This window comes from Symsagittifera roscoffensis, chromosome 2 (assembly GCF_963678635.1).
Source record: "Symsagittifera roscoffensis chromosome 2, txSymRosc1.1, whole genome shotgun sequence".
NCBI lineage: Eukaryota > Metazoa > Xenacoelomorpha > Acoela > Convolutidae > Symsagittifera > Symsagittifera roscoffensis.
This window is the reverse complement of record NC_087063.1, coordinates 2831546-2854413: the sequence shown is the minus strand read 5'-3', so window position 1 is coordinate 2854413 and position 22868 is coordinate 2831546. Positions and strand designations below refer to the sequence as shown.

At 34.5% G+C, this 22868-nt stretch overlaps 2 protein-coding genes across 2 annotated transcripts in view; one reads left to right on the top strand and one right to left on the bottom strand.

Annotated features, from left to right (window-relative positions):
• The window catches only part of LOC134839599 (cyclin-dependent kinase 10-like), a 501898-nt gene that overhangs the window by 213642 nt on the left and 265388 nt on the right, over positions 1–22868 (bottom strand). The gene's annotated exons all lie outside the window — the stretch shown is intronic.
• The window catches only part of LOC134838970 (uncharacterized), an 81618-nt gene that overhangs the window by 8464 nt on the left and 50286 nt on the right, over positions 1–22868 (top strand). Inside the window, exons 5-6 of the mRNA XM_063854342.1 lie at positions 44–337; positions 19630–19772. Coding sequence (XP_063710412.1) covers positions 44–337; positions 19630–19772 — 437 coding nt within the window. The remainder of the gene's footprint in view (positions 1–43; positions 338–19629; positions 19773–22868) is intronic.

The window sequence follows — 22868 nt, the reverse complement described above, 5'->3', positions numbered from 1 at the left end:
GAGCTTCATCTACAGACGTGCTTGTGATTTCCGTTGGTTTCAGATTCTTCAGAGCTGCGAATTTCAACCATCTACCAGGATTCGAATTTTGTTTTACTTCAAGCAAACGTGACTTCATCTGACCCTGACCTGTCAGTTCTTAAAGTGAGCTGTGTTAATGTGAAAATTCGTGAAAACTGCAGTGATAATGTCGAAGTATATTCCACCGATAACAATGGAAAGTCTGTTACTATCAGTTTGAGTCATTTGCAACCGGAAGAACTTTACAGCGTAACTTTTGCCGCTGGAAACAAAAAAGTTGAGGATTTGGTCTCAAATAATACTCTGGTTTGTACGGGTGAGTTCAAATATCCTAATTTATTTTTTGTATTGAACATAAAAATGAACAAGTTTCGAAATTTAAGTTCGTGTTTCTCAATTTGGGTTGATTTCAGACAAGAAACGATGGAGACAAAACTTGCTGAGTATTTCAGCAGAATTAAAATGTTGAAATTCATTTTGCTAAATTGTGGTGCAAAATTTTACCACAAAAAAGGAATATAGTAATTCTGCTGAAAGTTTTGACTCCATCAGTTATTGTCTAAATTCAACCCAATTTGAGAGAAAAATCAAATTCTAATTTAGCTCAGGCTGTATACTAGTGGAACCTGATCTAAACTATATTTTATGATTGGATAAATTAAATGTTTTACCAATGTAAAGTATTTAATATTAACCAATCATGATCCATCTAACTAACAACCCACTTATTTGTAAGTGCTGAAGTTACTTGTAATTTCAGCACCAGAGAGATTTGAATTTAACTTAGAAATTAGTTGGACTCTCCCGAGCACTTCAGCAACCGCAATAAACCAGTATACCCTAGATCTATTGAGCCTAGCAGAGACTAGTTAAACAACCTGAGACTAGATAGTATAAGAGTAAGATTAGGATCGGTATTAGACTAAGAAGTTGCACGAATCTATCCGGCCGAAAATAAGATAGCGTGACGAGCAGACGGTGTACCCTATCCGAAATTACTCTATGAGTTAACCAACTCGGTCCTAACTCATCTGGTGCGACCATAAGTCTCGAACAAGACCTTAATAGCTTAGAATTAACCAAAATAGATTAGAAATTAGACAAAAACATTTACAAAATGTTATACGACAATAATTTAATCGAAATGTCTCTACGACTCAATAGATCAGAGCCAATATTCCGAACCATAACAGAACTACCCGGAATTGGAAGAAGACCTCGAACCAGAGACGACATACGACAAAGTAGAAACTTACCATATAGTTATATGATAGTTCGGCAAAAGCCAACACAAACTTTTGTATTTAGAATACTACTAGCAATGAATTTAGATTTTCATTTGCAAACATAAAATTTTGAAGTCAATCTTCAAAATCATTTCAGGCGCTAAACAAAATTATTAATATACAATAACGATTGATAAAAAGATCTAAGATCGTTTTCCTAAAACTCTGCAGTAATATATAAAATATGTTTGAAAAATATTTATTGAAAAATAAAAAATAAAAATTAGTAGCATGACAATAAATGGTTAGTAATCATAAATCATCCTGTTGTTCCAGCTCCATCATCTAAAACATAACAGCAATCATAAACCCACTAATATCATCAAAACACTAAATCTTTCCTTTACACACATTAAAATTTTATTAAAACTTAAATTCACTTAATTTTAAAACCAGATCATCAAGGCTTATCCTTGGATCTTAAATCATTTTCTACTTAATTAAATTTCAAATTTGATCATCAAGGCTTATCCTTGGATCAAACAGAACAACTTTGTTCTCCCCCACCCACTTAATTAGTGTCTAACGACCTCAAACGTCGATTCACTACCCAACCCTTTCTAAAGACCTAAGACTAATAGAAATTTTTAAACAAAACTAATCATTCAAATTAGGATAAACAGTGAAGAACTTCGGTTATTCATCCTTCACTTGATCCCCCCTCTTACCAGACCCAGGATAAATCTTAGACTTAGTAAGTTTAAAATAGTATCTAACGAACTACTCGCGTTCTAATTATACCTGAACCTTGTGGATCGATTTACTATTCTCCAACCCTTGAACACAATCACTACCCCTAAGTAAGATTAAGTAAGTTAACACCTTAACTTATACTAGCCACGAGAAAGTAAAAAATCATTCTTCGGAATCGATATACTTTTCTCTCCAACCCTGAACGAACAGACCCAGGTTAAGCTAACCAAAAAATCGTAAGAACTAACAGTTTAGGAAAATAGAAATCATTTAACAACCCTTTGCATCCGTCATTCTAAACCTTATGTCATTTAAAAACCTAGGAAATAAACAAACAATCGTTTTACACAATTGTGAAATAGACAACAAAAAATACGACCTTGTAATCACACCTCATACACAAACAGTTGGATACATTCGAACAAAACGACAAACATTAAAGAGAAAAATAATAACTAAACAAAGACAAATAACACGAAAAAGATTTTCAAAAAATCGAAACGCATTTTCAGAATCAGAAACCAACAGTTTAGACGAACTTTACAAACTAAAAGAATCAATAGATAAAAATTGCCCAATTCACGATCAATTATATTTCTCTGACTCAGAAACAACTTCAAATTCATCAAAAAGAGGAAAAAGAAGAATAAAAAAGCAGTATAAACACAAACCAGTACATTTATACAATTGGAATCAACCAATTCGACACATTAATAATTACATATTAACAGTCATCGAACGAAAAAATGAGCTCAACGCACACTCCAGGTGAAGAAACTCCAGATGATGATGAAATCTTTCCTTTTATAGTAGACGCAGATACTGATAGAGGACAACACATATTTTGTCAAAATTTACTCGTAAATTTATTTGAACCCGGAATTAGTCCATGTAAAACAGAGTTCCCAGATGTAAAAATCAAAAGACAAATCATAGACCACTACTTAAAAGATATATGCAACATAACACAACAGTATGGAATCTACTCCATAGAATTCACCTCACCAAACCATAATAATAGAAAATATACAATTCAAACAGACGATCTTGATTTAGAATTTTCAAAAGTTTTTTCAGAATATATAAAAAGCATCCAATATCAAAACTCACAAAGAGCAAACTCCATATTCACCAATGAAGTTTTCGCAATAATATATAGTTATATTTCGATATTAGAAAACGAAATCCCAATAACAAATGTCTCACCGACAGAAACATCTAAACATTTAAGAGTACGACATGAAATCACACTACTCTCTAGTTATTTAAACATCATTAAAGAAAATTTCACGAAAGACGACGTTTCACAACATACAAAACACGATCTACAAAAAATTTTGGCATGGTTCATAATAGATTATTTCACACACAATATTGATTTAATTGCACAAGCAAGAAAAAATTTTAGACCCCAAAACTCGAACGATGATACCGCTATCACAGAACAATCAGATTATGTTTGGGACCCCGAATGGTCTCATCCAGCATTTATAAGCTTCCCACAATCAATCTCAAGTCAAGCAATAAGTACGATATCTTACATAAGAGATTATGTAAAAGTAATACCATTAACCATTGATGCAACACCATTAAACTATAATACATTTTTACCCGATACACAAAATAATAGTTTAAACTCTACAGTTATACACAATGAAAACCTCAATGGAACTAGGAATCTTACTCAACAAGATATCCAGACACCATCACACTTCATAAATGAAGAAATTGTACACACAACAACTACACAACAAAGTATTTCACCAATACGCCCAAATTTAACAACACCAAGAAATACAAATCCTTCACAAACACAGGTAACCTTACAATCAACCGTTAAACCTTCGGTTGCCCCTAAATATTCACATATGGATTACCAAACATACAGACCCATGACAATACCATCAAAAACACGCAAAACATTCACTAGAAACAACTTTGCAGACCATAATTATAATTATACACATCCATCAAAAACATATAACCAACCACAAAGAAATTTTAACCAATATACAAGATCTCGAAATTGGGATAACCCAATGACCCAACCTAATTCAATAAATTTCCAAACAAATCCTCCACAGGATCACAGTGAAAATTACCCATTTTTTCAACAAAATAAAAATAAAAAACAGACATCTTATCAAATGGATTATTTATCCTCAGATGATGATTTCTTACAACCAGATATATTTGCACCAAATACTCAAGAATATCGTAGACAAGGAATACAGAGAACACGTACAAATCATAGAAATTTTTCTCCACAACCAATAGATGCACAACATCAACAACCAATTCAACAACAAAATCTAATTAATACACAATCTTTTCAACCAATTCAACAACAAAATCCAATGACTGCACACTCGTATCAAGCATCACAAATGCAAAATGAAATACCACTCCCATATTATCTTCAACAACATGAAATAACAAGAAACCAACTTTCGAATTTTTCTCAAATGCCAAATGCAGCAGAATCATTACAAATGACAATGAATCCATACCTTATGGGTGGATCATCAATAACATCAAACAAACCTTTAATGGTTTTCACAGGAACAGACCCTGAATACTCTGTAGAAGATTATTTAAATGCAGTAACAGCAAACCTGATTTTAAATATTGGACCTGAACCAATTAATACGCCACTACATCAAAACTGGATACATCGACGCACAGCGTTAATACAAACAACCTTAGATGGCGCAGCCCAAAAATGGTTTTCAGTACTACCTCTAGAAATAAAATCAAACTGGAAAAGGTTTACACAAGAATTTTCAAAAATGTTTGACTCCGAAAGAAACAAACAACAACAAAGAGTTTTATGTAATGAAATTCGCAGATTACCAAACGAAACCATCAAGCAAATAGCAGTACGAATCGAAACACTAGTTCGAAAAGCATATTCATTAAATACACATGACTATAAAAACACAAAGATGACAGAAATCTTAATGATGACCTTAACACCACAATTAAGGAAAATAGCAATAAAAAAGAGAGCATCCCATCCTTCTTCAATTCGAGAACCCGATTTAGATTTTCGAAAACTAGTAGACAAATTAGAACAAGCAGAAATCACGATGAAACTAGAAGAAACGGAAAATCTGAAATTACAATACGTTAACAGAATTGAAACGACTCCCACTAATATTAATAATATACAGGAATCAGAGACAGACCTCGTTGAAAAAATCACTGAAATACTTAATATTTATGAAAAGAACCCAAACTTCAAAGGCAAACCATCTTTCAAAAAATGGTGTAATTATTGCCGACGATACGGACATAGTATTTCCGAATGTAGACAAAAACAGCAAGACAATCAAAATAAACCTCAAAAATATAAAGAACCAAATAAATCATTCTATCAATACATGAAAAAAGATCAAAATCTACCGAACAAAACAGTCCACAGCAACAACAGTTCAGGAAAACCACTCCCGAACAATACAAATTATACAAGAAATCAATCACCATATAACTCAAGTTATAGAGGAAGATCACCAGAACGAAGAAACACGAATAATTCATCACAAAATCACTACAATAGACCAAATAGTCGAAATAACTACTCCAGATCAAATTCAAATACACAACGATTTGTTTCTAGATCTAATTCCCAATCAAGAAATAACTACTATCCAAACAACCAATCACGAAATTCATCATACAATAGGAATAGAAACTACTCCTATAATCGAAATAGAAGTTATTCAAACAACCGAAACCAGAATTACCCGAACAATCAATCAAGGAATAACTCATATAATAGATCGAACTATAACAGACCAAACAATAATTACCAAAACAGATCGCGAAATAATTCACAAAATCGACACTCAAGTTATAATAATCGTTATAGAAATTATTCCCAATCACCACACCGGAATAATAATAACTATAATAATTCTAATAACCGCCACAGAAGTAGTACACCTAAACATCAAAGACAAATTAATCAAGTACAATCTAATCCAGAAACAACATCAGACCCTCCAGGTATTGATGACACAGTAACTGATACGTTACAACTCAATCAAATAAACTGTACATCATCAGATTCAGAAAGTGATACTGAAAACACTCTTTCTATCAATATGATAAAAGTCGAAAATGACTATGAATCTGTCATATATGAACAACCTTTTTCATCACACATATATGAAAATCAATCAGAATTTCTTCAAAATTATTACACTACACCCATAAATTCCACACCAACGACGCAAGAAACAAATGAGATTAACACTACAGATCAAACCAATAAAAATACCAAAACAAAATGCTTGAATACAAACCATATTTATCAAAATATACAAAAAGAACAACCCAAAGAAAAAATTTGGACAATACCATTTCTCTTAGAAAGCCCAAGAAATAAAGAATTTCAACCACCAGACCTTGAAATAGATTTTTTAATTGATTCAGGAGCAGAATCAAACATAATAAACATCCCCACATGGAATGAAATAAAAACCTTACACCCAAAGCTAACACCTCTTGAAACCTCCAGCAAACTAGCAACAGCACAAGGATCAACATTGATAAACTACGGAAAAATCCAATTATTTCTCCTCCCCACCAGAACAATGGAACAAAGCAAAATTTTAAATAAGCCATTTAAACAAATATTCCATATCACTGATATTAAATATAATATCATTGCAATACCATTTATTTCGAAGTATATACCAACAATTAACATACTAAATAGTAAAATATTAATCAAAGATAAATATACAAAAACAAAAGAAACATCCTTAACATTTTTTCAAAGATTAAATAAACAACCACCATTCTTTTCAAAATTCTACCCGATATTTAACCAACAAAGAAAACACCTAAAACCACTATCAGGAAATATCTATAATTTTTCAATCAAACAAGTTCACCAATATGATAAAGAACAAAACAAACAAAAATTTTATATGTCAGAATTTGAATTCAAACCTATTCACAAATTTTTCAAAATCACAATATCATCCATAAAATATTTGAAAAATTCGAATTCAGATATCATTTCCTTACATGTCTATAACAACACACCTTACCAAGTAACATTACCTTTAGGACTTTTAGGATATTGTGAAACCAACGCTACAATATCACCAATACACGAAAAAGCCTATCGCGTAAATAATATACTCCAATTACTAGATATTTGCCAATCTACAATTCTTAATGAAGAATTATCTATAAATAATATAATAAGTAACGAAAACAGAAATACGGATTATTTCACAAAAACTCCATATTTCAAACCTACATTCAACATAAGTAACTACACAGAGGACCAACAAAAATTTTTAACAATGTTTAATTTCCAACATTCACAAATAACACAAGACGAATTCGAAAAATTAGCCAAACAGCTAATTAAATATTCATCAGTCTATGCAACATCAAAATTCGATGTTGGCAAAATCAGTTCATCACTACACCTCCCGTTAAAACCAGACGCAGTTTTCAAAAAACAGAGAGCAAGTAAAGTACCAATTCACTTACATGATAAAGTGAACAGATTACTCGATATTTTAGAACAATACAACATTATATCACCAGTTAATAAAGAAGAACAACCAAAAGGCAACACATTTATCAACCCCGTTATCATTCTAGCTAAAGGAGAATCATTAAAAATCGTTCTCGACGCTAGATACCTCAATTCACTCATAGATGAATCAAAATGTAATTGGCCCATTGAACCAATACAAGTTATTTTAACAAAAATAAACGGCAAATACTTTACAACCGCCGATATGAATAGTGCATACAATCAAATGCCACTAGATGAACAATCACGACGTTTAACACAATTTGTTATCGGAAACCAACAATATGAATTCAACCGTTTATTCTATGGAATATCCATAGGACCAGCAGCATTTTCAGCTTTTATGAGCAAAATTTTTAGACCACTGATACTCAAGAAAAACGCAATCACCTATTTAGACGATGTTTTTATGCAATCACAAACAAAAGACGAGATGTTCAATGTTTTAGAAAAATATCACCAAATACTTCAGAACGAAAATCTGAAGGCCGCCCCCGATAAATCACACTTCTTTTTGACAAGAGTTAAATTCTTAGGACATAATATAGAAAGAAAAACAATCACTCCATTGAAATCACGCATTGACGCTATTCAAAAACTTCAACCACCAACAAATAAAAAGAAAATCCAAGAATTTCTTGGAATGTTAAACTTTTTAAGTAAATATGTTTATAAAATGCAATTATATCTACGACCATTTTATAACATCCTTAGACAACAAAATAATTTTGAATGGAACACAGAACATCAAACACGATTTGAAGAAGTAAAGAAACTTTTAACTGAACAAATTTCAAACACAATTCCAGATTCAAATCAACCATTTTATGCAATGTGCGATGCTTCGAACTTTGGCATCGGTGCAGCACTATTACAATCACATAATGGTACAAATAAAATGAACCTCATATCAGCAAATTCTCGATTATTCACTCAAGCAGAGCTACGACTCTCAACTCTAATGAGAGAATGTACAGCCATAATATATACACTAACAGAAAATGAATTTCTGATACTTGGATCAAAACATCCAACAGTTTTATTCACAGACCATAAACCAATCATCTTTCTCTTTACACAAAAATCTAACCCAAACCACCGAGTTTACAGATTTCAACTAATTCTAATGAAATTTCCAAACTTACATATAGTTTGGACTGCAGGAAAAAATCTTGCATTACCAGACACCTTAAGTCGAAATACACCACCTGAATTACTTACACGAAAAACAACAGTTGAAATACCCAAAAACATAAAATTCTACCTTGCAGAAAACGAAACATCACCCCGATTGGAATGCAAATATGCAGTAAAAACTGATATTGAACAATCACAAATAAATAGTTTACAACATTTCCCACTTTATTTAGATTGTCAAGATAATCATTATGAAGTTGATTTACTTGGAACATCAACTTTCAAACCAATCCCATATTCTCAATGGATAAAAAATAACACCCAACAAAAACGAACAAAACAACACCCACCTAAGAAAGACCATTTTCCACTAATTGAAAAAGAAAATTTAACTGATAAAATAAATTTATCAGGACCACAAACAAATGATTCAAAATACACAATAAATCAAGTTTTTGACCTTCACGACCCACTTGATACAATACCCTTATCTAAATTAGAAATCGAAAACATTTTTCTCCCCCCAACAGAAATAATTACAATTTCAACACTGAAACAATATCAAAACCTTGACCCTGTAATTCGACAACTAAAATCATGGCACAAATATAAAACTAAACCTATCAAAGCAGATTCAACCATTCTAGGAAACAAAACACTCCTCCGATACTTTCGCAAATTTAACAACACAACAATTAACGAAAATACAGACCTTTTAGAATATAACCTGAATGAATCTACAGTTCCATGTCTCCCTTTAAGTATGATTCTTATAGCTTTTAATATTTCACATACACAAAATATTAAAGGACACTCTGGATCAGAAAAAACATATTCAAATTTTATACAAAACTTTTATTTCCCAAATGCACCAATTTGGATAAAAGTACTATGCAATGACTGTATAGTATGTCAACTAAATAAACCTTACCCAAATCAAAAACAAATAGCACAAAAACAAGATTTTAAAGGACAAAGTTTGTACTTCAATCATCGTATCTCATTTGATACCAAAGGACCAATTTCACCCTCATCAGAAGGAAACTCCTACATTATGGTAATTGTTGACGCATTTACACATTATGTAGCACTTAACCCAGTACCACATTGTAACGCTTATTACGCTTACACAACACTCTATGAACACTGGATAGCAAAATTCGGACTACCAGAAATTTTAGTTACAGACAACGGTACAGAATTCATAAATAATGAAATTATCACACTATGTCATTTATATAACATTAAACACAAACCACGTACATCTCATGCACCTTGGACAAACGGCTTAGTCGAAGGTATGAACCGTTCATTACAAGAATATCTTAGATGTATCATCAACGGAAATGATACAAAATATACCGAATGGTCAGCAGATGTAAAATTATTTCCCTTAGCGTATAATTCACAAATTACGACAACTTTAGGAATGTCACCATACGAAATGGTTTTTAACCAAAAGCCACGCAAACCAATAATGTTTACAGCAAATTCTCATAAAAACGCACAAGGTTATTGTCAACCAAATAAAGACTCAATTTGTTATAACCTACCTTTACATACACACGATGAAGATCATTTTCATCACCCACAAATTCTTAAACTAGCCTCCGGTACACACACCGAATGGATTCTAAATAGAGATAAAAAACACAATGAAATTTATCAAAAAATAACAAAAAAGTTATTACAAAGACAAAACATTAATGAACAAATCAATTCACGTTTTACACCAGCCTCCGAATTAAAAATTGGAACATTTGTTTTAATACCTAATTTTAATACTCAAAAAGGAATTTCTAAAAAATTACAACCCCTTCGAAAAGGACCATACCAGATAATTGCAAAACCCACTGATGTCACATATAAAATTACCGACTCAAACAAAAAAGAAATCGTTCAACATCGAAACAACCTATTACCTTATTACCCAAAAGAATACGCACTCCGCGAATTAACTCAATTATATTCTTTCACAGGATTAAAAATCATTCAAAATGAACCACATCTGAAAAACACAGAACAAAATGATAACCCCACCGAAAATCAAAACACAAAACCAATCGCCATCAAAAACAATACACAAAACCATAAAGAATCCCCAAAACAAAGAAAAAATAGAAAAATGACCGAACAAATAATACCCCAAGAACAAATCGACAAATCAGAAAATAGAAAAACAACAAGACTCCGAAATCAACCACGTAAAAACTATAAAATATTCATCCCCCAATCTAAAATTTTAAAGAAGGTAGAATTTCAAAAGTAATTTTAACATTTGCTTCACAATCTTGAAACCTCCGAAACATTTTTCATTTACATTTTTCAAAATAACATGCTGACAAGTACGTAATAATTCTAGTTCAAAATAGACCAATAGGATTCATCCAATCCGTCACTTTCTCTAACTCAAACTAAGACCAATTAGACGAATCATATAGAACTCCAGGCACATCTATAACTATAACTTTACGACCTCCAGGTCAAAAATAAGCAAACCACTCCAACTTGACAACTAAAATAAATATCACCATAATACCGTACCCCTCCCTTATCTAATAACCCAAAGATCAACAATATTTCCCCAACTCAAACCACGAATGCCCCCAAAGCAAATTTGTTAACTTAGCCTAAAGTAACAAAATGAACATTTTAATTAGCCTAAAGTATAAAAATCTCACCATACCCCGGATCATTTGACAAACAAAAATAAAGAAAAAGACGACCTCCCAGTCACCATAAAAATTGCCCCCAACAATTTTTTACAAAACTCAACCCACTTGTCAAAAAACTAATAAATAATCCGACCACACTAGAAAATCGCCTCAAACAGCAAAAAATATTCGACCAAGAGATCATTTCTTAAATGCTCTTCTCTCAATCAGTTACTCAAATACTCATAAATCTTAAACATTTTTTTACAATACTTGAAACCTTTATAATATTTCTTTTTGATATACTTGAATCTTTTCTAATAATCCTAATCATTTTTTGTAACATTTTTTTAATTTTCTACACTATTCTCGAACTATTCCTCCAACTTTCCAAAACCCTTGATTATATCCACAGGTACGATTTATACAACTTGTCTAAATGATACGAACAATTTTCAGTAGAACCGATATTTTTTTATTGTTTGTAATTTTCATAGCATTCTTATCATCCCTCATTTTGACCATCTGTAAATGTATAAAGAAAGCAATCCTCACATTTGCCCTAGCAACAGTCCTTCTAATTCTTTTTTTGGAAGAATATTATAATAAACACAAAATTTCTCACTAAAGTAATAATTCAAAAAACCATCAAAAATTGCTACCCAACAGTCACAGAATCAGTCTTCACCGACATCATCCCAAGATAACCAAACACCACCTTCAACTACTCAAAATCCTCAAACATCTACACGAATTTCTTTTCAAGACAATCCATACACTTTTGAAGAACGACATGCTCGTTTATCAGAACCACTAGAACCAGTTCAACGACAAGCACCTTTAAGCGAACCAACATATAACCTATATCCAACACTACCACAAGAACTAAGTAGAATAAAAAATTCTAGTCAAAACCAAAATACAGTCGAAATAAATAGACAAATTATACATCCTCGACGAAACAGAAATTTTCAAACTCCCCGAGTTCATTTTGACATACCTCAATCCCCATCACAAAGCACTCCAGAAAACCCCATTGGTATATTACCAGAAACCCCTACGCTTCTTTCACAACGTAGCACCTCAAGCCTACCATCAGATTACTTAGGTTCAACACCAACATCTGAGCAAATACGTGAAAATCCTTTCAACCCCACAAACCAAACATCACGATTCCCATATTGGACTACACATTCATTTACACAAGGTGAACCAAATTTAGTCAATGACCCCATAGATATTTCTACGGATACAACAACATCCTCATCACTACCAGAAACATTATCACTATCATCAACACCATCAATAAGCCAGTTTTCACCACCACCCTTTAACTTAAATTTTCCAAATAATCTCGACGCCAGATATCGAGAACAATCATCAATAAATATTCCTTTAAGACTAGATTGGAATACATTTACAGCACCTCCACCACTATTTGGACAACATCAGGAAAGTAACCGCCTTCATAACTGGGCACTTAATAGATTACAATATCGCCAAGATATTCACAACGATATCCGTGATCACAATATTCAAATACTCCAACAAAACAGTTTACAATTAAAGTTTGAAATTACCGTTAAGTTAAACAATATTACCCAACATCCCTACCCATTAAATCCACCTAACATAACAGCTCAATCACTACCACCACCGTTTATAACTACTGAAGTAATATACAAATACGACAGATATACCAAAAACACAATTGGCTACATTACATTTTATAATCCATACTCAGGATTATCATACACATGTATATTCTAAAACTATTAATTTTTCTCCAACTCCTTTTTCTAGTAATCTCAAATCAAAACATAAACCCTTCCCCTCGTACAGGACCACAAGATTTACTAGTAACACATTACGATTGTGAAGAAAATGAACAAAAAACACTACATAAATATGCAATAAATCAAGTATCACAATGTGAAACAGAACCACAAGCTATAGAAACCACAGATGTAATAGCAACACTCTATTCAAAAGCCCGAGCAACAACAGTTACAGGTTATAAATTCACAGCAACATTTTCCGAAAAGAAAGTACATTGTTCACAAGTCTCGAACGGAAACAAAAACCGACTTGACCATGAATCATTCTATCAAAGTAATATAGAACGTCTTTTACATCTCAATCCCGACGATTGTAAAAATGAATTACTTAGACTAAACATCACACAAAATAAAAACTCCCAAAGAAAGTTAGTTAATTTTCAAGTTTTTCCAGACTCTGTACATCAATCACAACTTGAAAGACACCAAGGACATATAAAACTAGACGAAAAATACCCGTATAGCGGCGCACACGGACGATTAACCTATGACCTACACGATAAACATTGGATACCACACATTGGTATAAATGACCCATCAAACTGCAAAGCAGACACAAAAAATAAAGGATACCAAGAAATAATGTTTTTTGATTGGAAAATACAACTCGAAAAAATACAACTAACACGAGATTTATCAGATAATACAATGATCTATCAAGGAATCCGATTACCTTGTAAAAATGATCAAGGTTATTGCGACCCTACAACGAGAACACAAGCAACAATTGTTTGGTTCCCCGAAGATACATGTACAACATTTCAAGTAGCAAAAATACACGCTCGTATGATAAAATTTCACGAAAAATATTTTATACAATCAATTCCATATGAACAAGTCCATCCATCACGAAAACTAAGTTCTAATTTTAGAAACATAGACAATATAGAAAATAAATTGACACGTTTTCAAATATATCAAGAAACAGAACTTGCATGTAAATACAGGAATCCACTTCACAGAACACAATACTCTGAAATATTAGTTGAATACGAAAAAGGATTCGACATGACCACTGGAAAAGTAAAAATCGACCCATATGCCACAGGTCATCCTCTAAACGAAGGAACATCCTATATACCAGTTAATTTTGAAAAAAGCAACGGACAACCTGGTGGACATCTAAAACCCCATGACACCAGAAGCACACGCTTACAAGAATTATCACTAATGAATACTACATATTTCGGTAATATCCACTATGATATTCATTTAGATATGAAACTAGATTATACAATTAGCCGAATTTTTCAAGAAATGTCACTCTCCGAATTAGAAACACTACACCACCTATGCGAATTAGAACGAACACAAATATTACAATCACTTGCACTAGCAGTATTAAAAATACCCTATGCAGGATACTTATTATCTGGAAATAGATCAAATTTTTTAGACTATGAAGGAAACATCTTATGGTTTTATACTTGTACTAAAAAAGTATCACCACTATACGTTTTTGAAGATAAACGATGTTATAAAAGAATCCCTATCTTTTATAAGAATAAAGTACATTTCGTGGATACACTTTCACGAAGAACCTATTTCTGGGATACCGCAGTCCCATGTGGATCAGAAAACAGCCACAATGTAGTACAACTAAACCCTGATGAAAATAAATATTATCTTCTCACTCCATATCCCACATTAATGCAATCACTCAAAAAATTTTCACCAGAAAGCATTCGCGCTATTGCTCGAAACCCAAATATAGACTTACAATCAATAGGAATCTATTCAAAATCAGATATTCAACATCACATTAGAACACAAAAATTCCAAGAATTATTAACACAAATGGACACTATACAAAGACAATCAATAGACCAAAATTTACGCAAACTTGCAGAAACCGCAGGATTTGCCGATATCTACACGCAAGACTATAGCGGATATTTTAAAGACATTAAAGATTATATATATCTAAACGGTGAAAAATACCGTCCCCAAGATATATCACCAATTAACATTTTTAGCTTTGTTACACTCAAAAATGAGATCCTCGATTTTCTAGGATGGCCCTACTACATCTTAGAAAAATTGACTATTTTATACGCAATGTTTAACTTTATTGGATTTCTTTTCTCACTTTTAAAAGGAATCTACAACACATGTGCTATACACACACAGGTCAATCGACAAGCAAGTGTAGCACGCATACTCTTTGCAGGATTTTTTGGAATCTTTTCTACATCTATAAACAAAATTCTTTTAGACGCACAAATAAAAGAATATAACACAAAAATAACAACACGACAAAATACATACGACGAAGAACATAACAATGTAGACATAACGCCAACGGCACCACAATTACCACCCCTACCAAATAACCATCCACTATCCCTAGTCCCACGAAATTTTCGAAACTTAGCCATCACACATAATCCAAATTTTCGACTCACCACATCACAAAGTCCCATTCAACATATAATGACACACCAGTCACAAGATGATAATACTTATGAACAAATTATTGAACAACCCCATACCACCGCTTTTCAGTCTCAAAATAATCATTTTTTTAGCCCACGATGAGCCGCCAACTTGGATCACTACACCGATCAAATTCCCACCCAACCAATCTTACCTCCCCAATCCCAATAATACCACTTTTTGCTTTTCCGCCACCCGATTTTCCATCTAGTAATGTAACATCAGGCATGAATTCCGATACTAATTCACACATCTCAGTTTTATATTCCATCTCACAACTCAATAACCCGAATATTGAAACCCCCGATGAATTTGCTGACTCAGAACCATCCCCATCCAATAATTTTCATAACTCTTCTAATTTTTCTCAACCCCCTTTTCAACCCATATTATCCAATAACCCTGACCCAATCACTCCCACACCCTCTTATGCTTCCCAAGTTACCCCAACCTACTCCTCATACCATTCTGACCAATCATCTCATTCTCCAGACACCCCCCGAATCTCCCCAGAGCTAGATAATTTTATTACCCTTCAACAACAACCCTACCACCTTAATACCCCAACCATAAACCAAATCTCCTCCACAATAAATTCATCCAACCCCCCTACCCCTACACCCTCTTCAAATTATACTGAATCATTAGCACCATCATCCACATCCACTGAATCTTCACTCAACACTAATAGAGCTTACCGCACTTTTAAAAGAAAGTTCCCCAACCATCCTTTCCCAGCAAAACCAGGAACAGCCCGTGAATACATCAACCACCCCAAGCATACTAACACAAAAGAATTTTTAGCCATCACCTTACCCTCATTCCCACAATACACCTTAAACACCCCCCACGACACTAACGAAACACGCAACTTCGTAGATGAATACGTTTTAATGCCCACTCTCTCTTGGACCTCATATTATCATTTTACTAACCCTCTTTGCTTACCATTATCTAACACTCACATCGATATAGAGCGAAATACGGACATGCTATATCGACTCACTACACCACTAACCGCTAGACAATTTACTTACGTTGGATATAAAAAATCACTAAAAACACACACTGCACCTAGAGCTAACGAATATACACTCGAATACTATGATCACAACATCATCAGAGCTAACCAAGATCAATTCTTAGACGACGATCGCTTCGCTAATCCACAAATTACCGAGAAATTTTTCATCAAGACACCATATATATTCACACTAAACATCTTCGATCGAAAGTTTGATCACATTATTTCAGAAGCACTAACAGACACACAAGCATACGAAAGTTTTAAAGAACGCTTCCAACTATTTTCACTAACCTTTCATTTCCTTGCACCACACGAAAGAGATTTACACTGCTCACACGATATTATGTTGCGCACTAAACAAACCCACACATATAGTTATTATCGCTTCATCCAAAATCACTTTGACCTACACACACCCTCTAGACAACCACACCATCGTTTTCAATTCATTAATTCCAAATACACTTCACCATTTTTCCTAAATTTCACATATTGTATTAAAGACACTAACCTCCATGGTATTCTTCGTAATTATGACCCCATAACCCAAATGTACATCTTCTGTCCCATCACCAAGACCTTCAACGCCGAAGAATCCCGACCCTTCCTTCTCCCGCACGAGTTTGTACAACCCATAGAAATCCCAATTTTAGAATTCATCCACAACACTAAATTCAATCACAAATTATATAATCAAATCCAAAACACACCTTATGAGTTTGCAGTTGGCACTGAAGAACTAACCACTATTAAGTCACTTCAATTGCTTTGGCCACTGCTTCAAACTAAAAATATCATCCGCATCTTAGCTAAACTACTAACAACTTCAGAACTAATTCACGACATCTTCCCCCACGGTTTTTTCCCCGACGACTAACAGGTAAGTATGAATTAAATGAATATAACTAACTAATTGAAATATTAAAAAACTCACCATACTTTATTCATGTTTTCTTTAGATTTTTAGCCTTCATCCGACGATCACCTACAAAAACCACAAAAGACAAATAAAAATCGCAAATTTCATCAAACAGATTTCAAAAATTCTATTAATCTCTTACACTTATAAATTTATAAATTTAATACCAATGCAGTAAATTCATTTCTAAAATTTTCCCCACAAGCAGTAAATCTAATTATGATGAAAATTTGTAACTTAAAATTCCCCCATAACTAGCAGTAAATTTCCAAATTCTATGCAGTAAATCAATAAAATGCAATTGCAGTACTAACCTTTTGATATTCTCATTCATTCGCACAGAAATTCTATCCACACTCGCACAGCTCGCCCACGAAGAATTGTTTAAAATAATGAATTTCAGTTTCAAGTTTTCACACTCAACAACTCTAACATATAATAACATGTTTCAAACCTTCCTTTAACCCGGTTGGAAAGGAATCATATACTAAACAAAACTAACCAACGCAGCTTACTAAATACCACAAATCATAGAATAACAGCATGACTAAGAAAAGGAAACCAACGGTACCCAAACCGGATTAACCCAGTTTAAAACTGGATAATTTATTCTTTTGAAGACTATTATAAAGTCTAAGAAAGAAATAATAAAACACAAAAAAGTCGAAAGACAAACCCATACCACAAACAATTTGATTTTTGAAAAAAGGACACAACCAACAAAACATAAGAAAAACCACAACAAACCCAACATAAAACGTTGTCACATAACAGGACCCCTCACAAAAACCGCATGAAATCATACTCCCACTCCTGGCCTAACCCACCAGGAAGGACGTCCTGAGCATGCTCTATAGCCGGCCTAACCCACCGCGCTACATCCACGCTTTGTGACCACACCACTATTTTTAATAAGAGCTAATCAAGTGTGAGTAACTCTTCAAAATAACCGAACTAAAACAAAAAGCTTTTGTGAAAACAACTAACTAAAATCATTATTAAAAAATATTAAACTAATAAAAGTTTTATAAAATGTAAAATCACATGATGCAATACATAGATCAGAATACAACACCAAGGACGAACATCAAAAGACAAAACGACCCCACCACACTCGAGAGAGAATGACCAACTACAATCAATATGCCGCTCACAATCACAACTCAAAGGATTTAGAGTACGACTTGACCTCGCAGAAAAGGACTTCATTGAACTAGACCAATGACCACCTCGATGACCCAAGTGTACGTACAGATCCGAGTAACCAGGCATCCCCTCCACGCACAATCTCCACGCCATTCCCAAGCTAGATCAGACACAAAAGAAGTTCTCCCCGAAGAACAGAAAAACCTGACATAGCCAACCATTCTGAAAGCAGAATTGATTTTGTTGCAGAGACTCAGTCGTTGTCACAAGAAGAACACAACGTCTTATGTCCCTAACTCCAGCTTCCTGAAACTTCTTTAACAAAGAAGAAGCGGAAGAAAATTATGATGTTCACCAAATACCAACGTCCATCATCCATCCTTGAATTACAGAAGAACTGTTCTAAAAAACTCTGTAAAACCCGGATGGGTGGAACCTGATCTAAACTATATTTTATGATTGGATAAATTAAATGTTTTACCAATGTAAAGTATTTAATATTAACCAATCATGATCCATCTAACTAACAACCCACTTATTTGTAAGTGCTGAAGTTACTTGTAATTTCAGCACCAGAGAGATTTGAATTTAACTTAGAAATTAGTTGGACTCTCCCGAGCACTTCAGCAACCGCAATAAACCAGTATACCCTAGATCTATTGAGCCTAGCAGAGACTAGTTAAACAACCTGAGACTAGATAGTATAAGAGTAAGATTAGGATCGGTATTAGACTAAGAAGTTGCACGAATCTATCCGGCCGAAAATAAGATAGCGTGACGAGCAGACGGTGTACCCTATCCGAAATTACTCTATGAGTTAACCAACTCGGTCCTAACTCACTAGACCAAATTGTTCGTTTCTCTGAACTTCGAGGAACTGTTAAAAAGTGAAATAAATGTTCATTTTAGACCCTTCAAAAAACATAGACTGGTTTTCACAGTCACAAATTGATGGAACAAACTTGAAGTTGCCTGTTTATGCTGACAACTATGAGATAACTTTGGTCCCAACCTTCTGCATTCACAACAAAACTCTTGTTCATTCTCACGGGGTGACGTCTCATTTAGTATACTCAACTGTCTGACCGTCTATGAACAGCCATTTAATTCAAATTAACGTGTTAAAATACCACCCCACCCCCCCCCCTCCCCAAGATCTAATTTTACAACCAGCAGTAGGCCTTTTAAATAACTAGTAGCGGTGGTATGGAGGATCCCGCAACAAGCGAATATAGCTAGATGAACTGGATTCCGCAACTGCTAGTGAATATTTTAGAATGTAAGCGTAACTCTCAAATGTAAGTGTAATCCGCAAAATTTGCAAATGGAATTTGCAAATGTAAGCAAGTTCCGCAATCTTTAAGTGGATTCCACAGTTTTGTTTTTTTTACTGAACTTTTATACTAGCAGTTGAATGCTAGGGCTCGAACTAATATCTAAAACACAGCGGAATTGTTAAGTAAGATTTTAACCACTTTCAGCGGAATCTTAAAACATTGGTTACCTAAATTTGTATTTCTCAACTTTTAGTCTCGATCAACCGAAGTAGTTTCTTCAATGGTTTGGGATCGTTTGAAAAGTAGTCATCGTATGCAATTTTCTTGTCGGGACTCTTTTGATCGTCTGTTTTTAAGGGCTTTGGGTCACTTGGGTACGCATCGTTTTCTTCCCGCAAGTGAACTATAGTAGGGCGTGATGATGAAGGTGGTGTTAATGTTGTCAGGTCTACTAGGTCGACATGATGGCTTTCCATTTCTACCGTAGTTGCTTCCAACGTTGAACATACTGAGACTAAACTAGGTGAACCGAATTCTAGGGCATCACGATCTTCCTCAGTTAGGTCGACTACACTGGTAAATACTCTCTCACCTAGCATCTTGGGAGGCTGCCTAGTTCGCATAGGTCTGGTGTTCTGACGTGTAAAAATTTCTGACAGTTTTTTCGAGGGTGGTGATTTCATTGGAGATGACGCTTTCCTTTTAGCAGTACCGGACAATTTCTGTGTCTTCGTAGTACGGTCAGAATGTGTTTGTTTGGGTCCCGTCTCCGCCATGGTGGTTTGTTCTCCAGTAGGTTTAGGGAACTCTCCTCCGGGATTCTCTGGAAGTACCGGCATTTCTTGGATCGCTTCATTGCCCTCCTCCCTAGTGTCCAAGAGAATCAACTGTGGGGTCGCTTGAAAGTCTCTTTCATTGTCACCGGAATCCAAGTCGATCAAAGGAATCTCATCTAACTCGACCTTCTGGTCGGCGTGGTCTGATGTTTCTAGCTTAGGATCTGTTCGGTCGGACATTAGGTGTTCGTCTCGTTTCGTAGTTTCGAGTAGTGTTTTCTCCTTGAGGTCTCTTAGTGTAATTAAGTCACTAGCATTATCGTCTGACATCTCTTCATGTGGTTCGATCGTCACTCCGGGTTCATTTAGGTAACTTTTAAGAAGTTAGGGTTTGCCCGACGGGCTTGGTTCTTGGTCACTCTCGAGGCCAATCGGTGTTCTCAGTCTCTTTCTCTGTTCTTCTTCCTCTCTAAGAAGAGTTTCCCTAGAACTGTTCATGGCCGCGTTTCGTCTCGCAATGTCAAGCTCTTCAAATTTCCACTGAAGATTTCGTTTCTTTTGGGTTGTTTTTGAGCTTTTAAATCCGACATTTCTTGGAGGTTTTGCAGTTTTCCTCAATCCTTTAGTCGCATAAAATCTAACTAATTGGTCTCGTTTTCTCGGACTTGGTTTCTTCTGGGTGCACTGTCTTTTAATGGCTAAATCAGATTTACGTATTATTTTACCATTTTTTAGAGTCACAGTGTGATCTGATTCCCTTACGATTTCGTCCTTAAGTACTCTATAGTATGGTTCATTTTTCATTCTATCTTGGATTTTTCGATAAACAATGGTCTTACCCGACGGGTTGTTCAGAATTGAGTCCTTTATGCCCAAGGCATCTCTTTTTTCTGACCGGGAGAGGACTTTTACTGGGGATCCAGCACTTGTTGGTACATATCTCACGGCATTTGAGATATCCTCCGAGGATGATGAATTTTCATCGACGTCTCCATCTTCTATGTCGTCAGGGGCATCCCAGTCATGTCTTCGCTCTCGGCTCATTAGTTTTTTGCCTTTATCTATACATAACAAAGTTTTATTCCAATCAAGGTTTTTCGAAGAGGGTGATTTGACCAAATTATGCCAGATAGTGTTTGGGGATCTACCGAAATGTGCTTCGAAAGGAGAGCAGTTAAGCGACTGTTGAGTTACTGTTCTTAAGCATTTTATTATTTTCAGGAGTGCAGATTCTAGTGAAGGTTTTGGACGTTCTTGTGCCATAACCAGGAGTCGTTCCTTAATGGTCCTGATAAGACGTTCCACTAATCCGGTAGCTCTATGATCACCCACTGGGCTAAATATCACCTTTATGTTGTGATCGTGGCAGAATTCTCTAACTTCCTTGGAGATGAAACCAGATCCTTGATCTGTTCTAATTGTTCTAGGTATCCCGTGTAAAGCAATGTATTTACTAAGGAAGTTTATAATAGATTTTGCCGATGTACTGGATGTTATTTGAGCTGATGGGAATTTTGAAAATCTGTCTACACACACCAATATGTATTTTTTTGTTCCCCATACTAAAGGTAACGGACCAGCGAAATCTAATTCCATTTCTTGGTTTGGTTCTTCGACCATTGGGAGTTCCCCTAGGGTATTGTGTTTTATAAGAGGTTTCAAATTTTTACCTGCTTTCACGCACTCTATACAATTTTCGCCGTGGACTTGGATTTCACGGTAAATTTTCGGCCACCAGATGTATTGCGTTGCCAGGCTTTTCATTGCGAACTGGCCGGGGTGGGCTTCGTGTAGTCTGTTCAGCATAGTCGATCTTAGGCATGCTGGGATTACTAAACGGTTGTCCAAATAGAGGCATCCTCCACTGACATGTAAGTTATTCAAATATGACTTATAATAGTTTCCCAGTTGTAGGATATCCTGTTTTCGGTCTTCCTCGATTGCCTTGATTATCTTTTTCAGAATTAGATCTTGTTTCGATAAGAGGGACATAAATTTAGAGTCAAATATTTCCGGCCAAGAGAAAGGGAATAAGTTAACTGTTTTCTTTTTGCTAGGTGATCTATTCTCGGGTTTGTCCGACGGGTTACTAGTA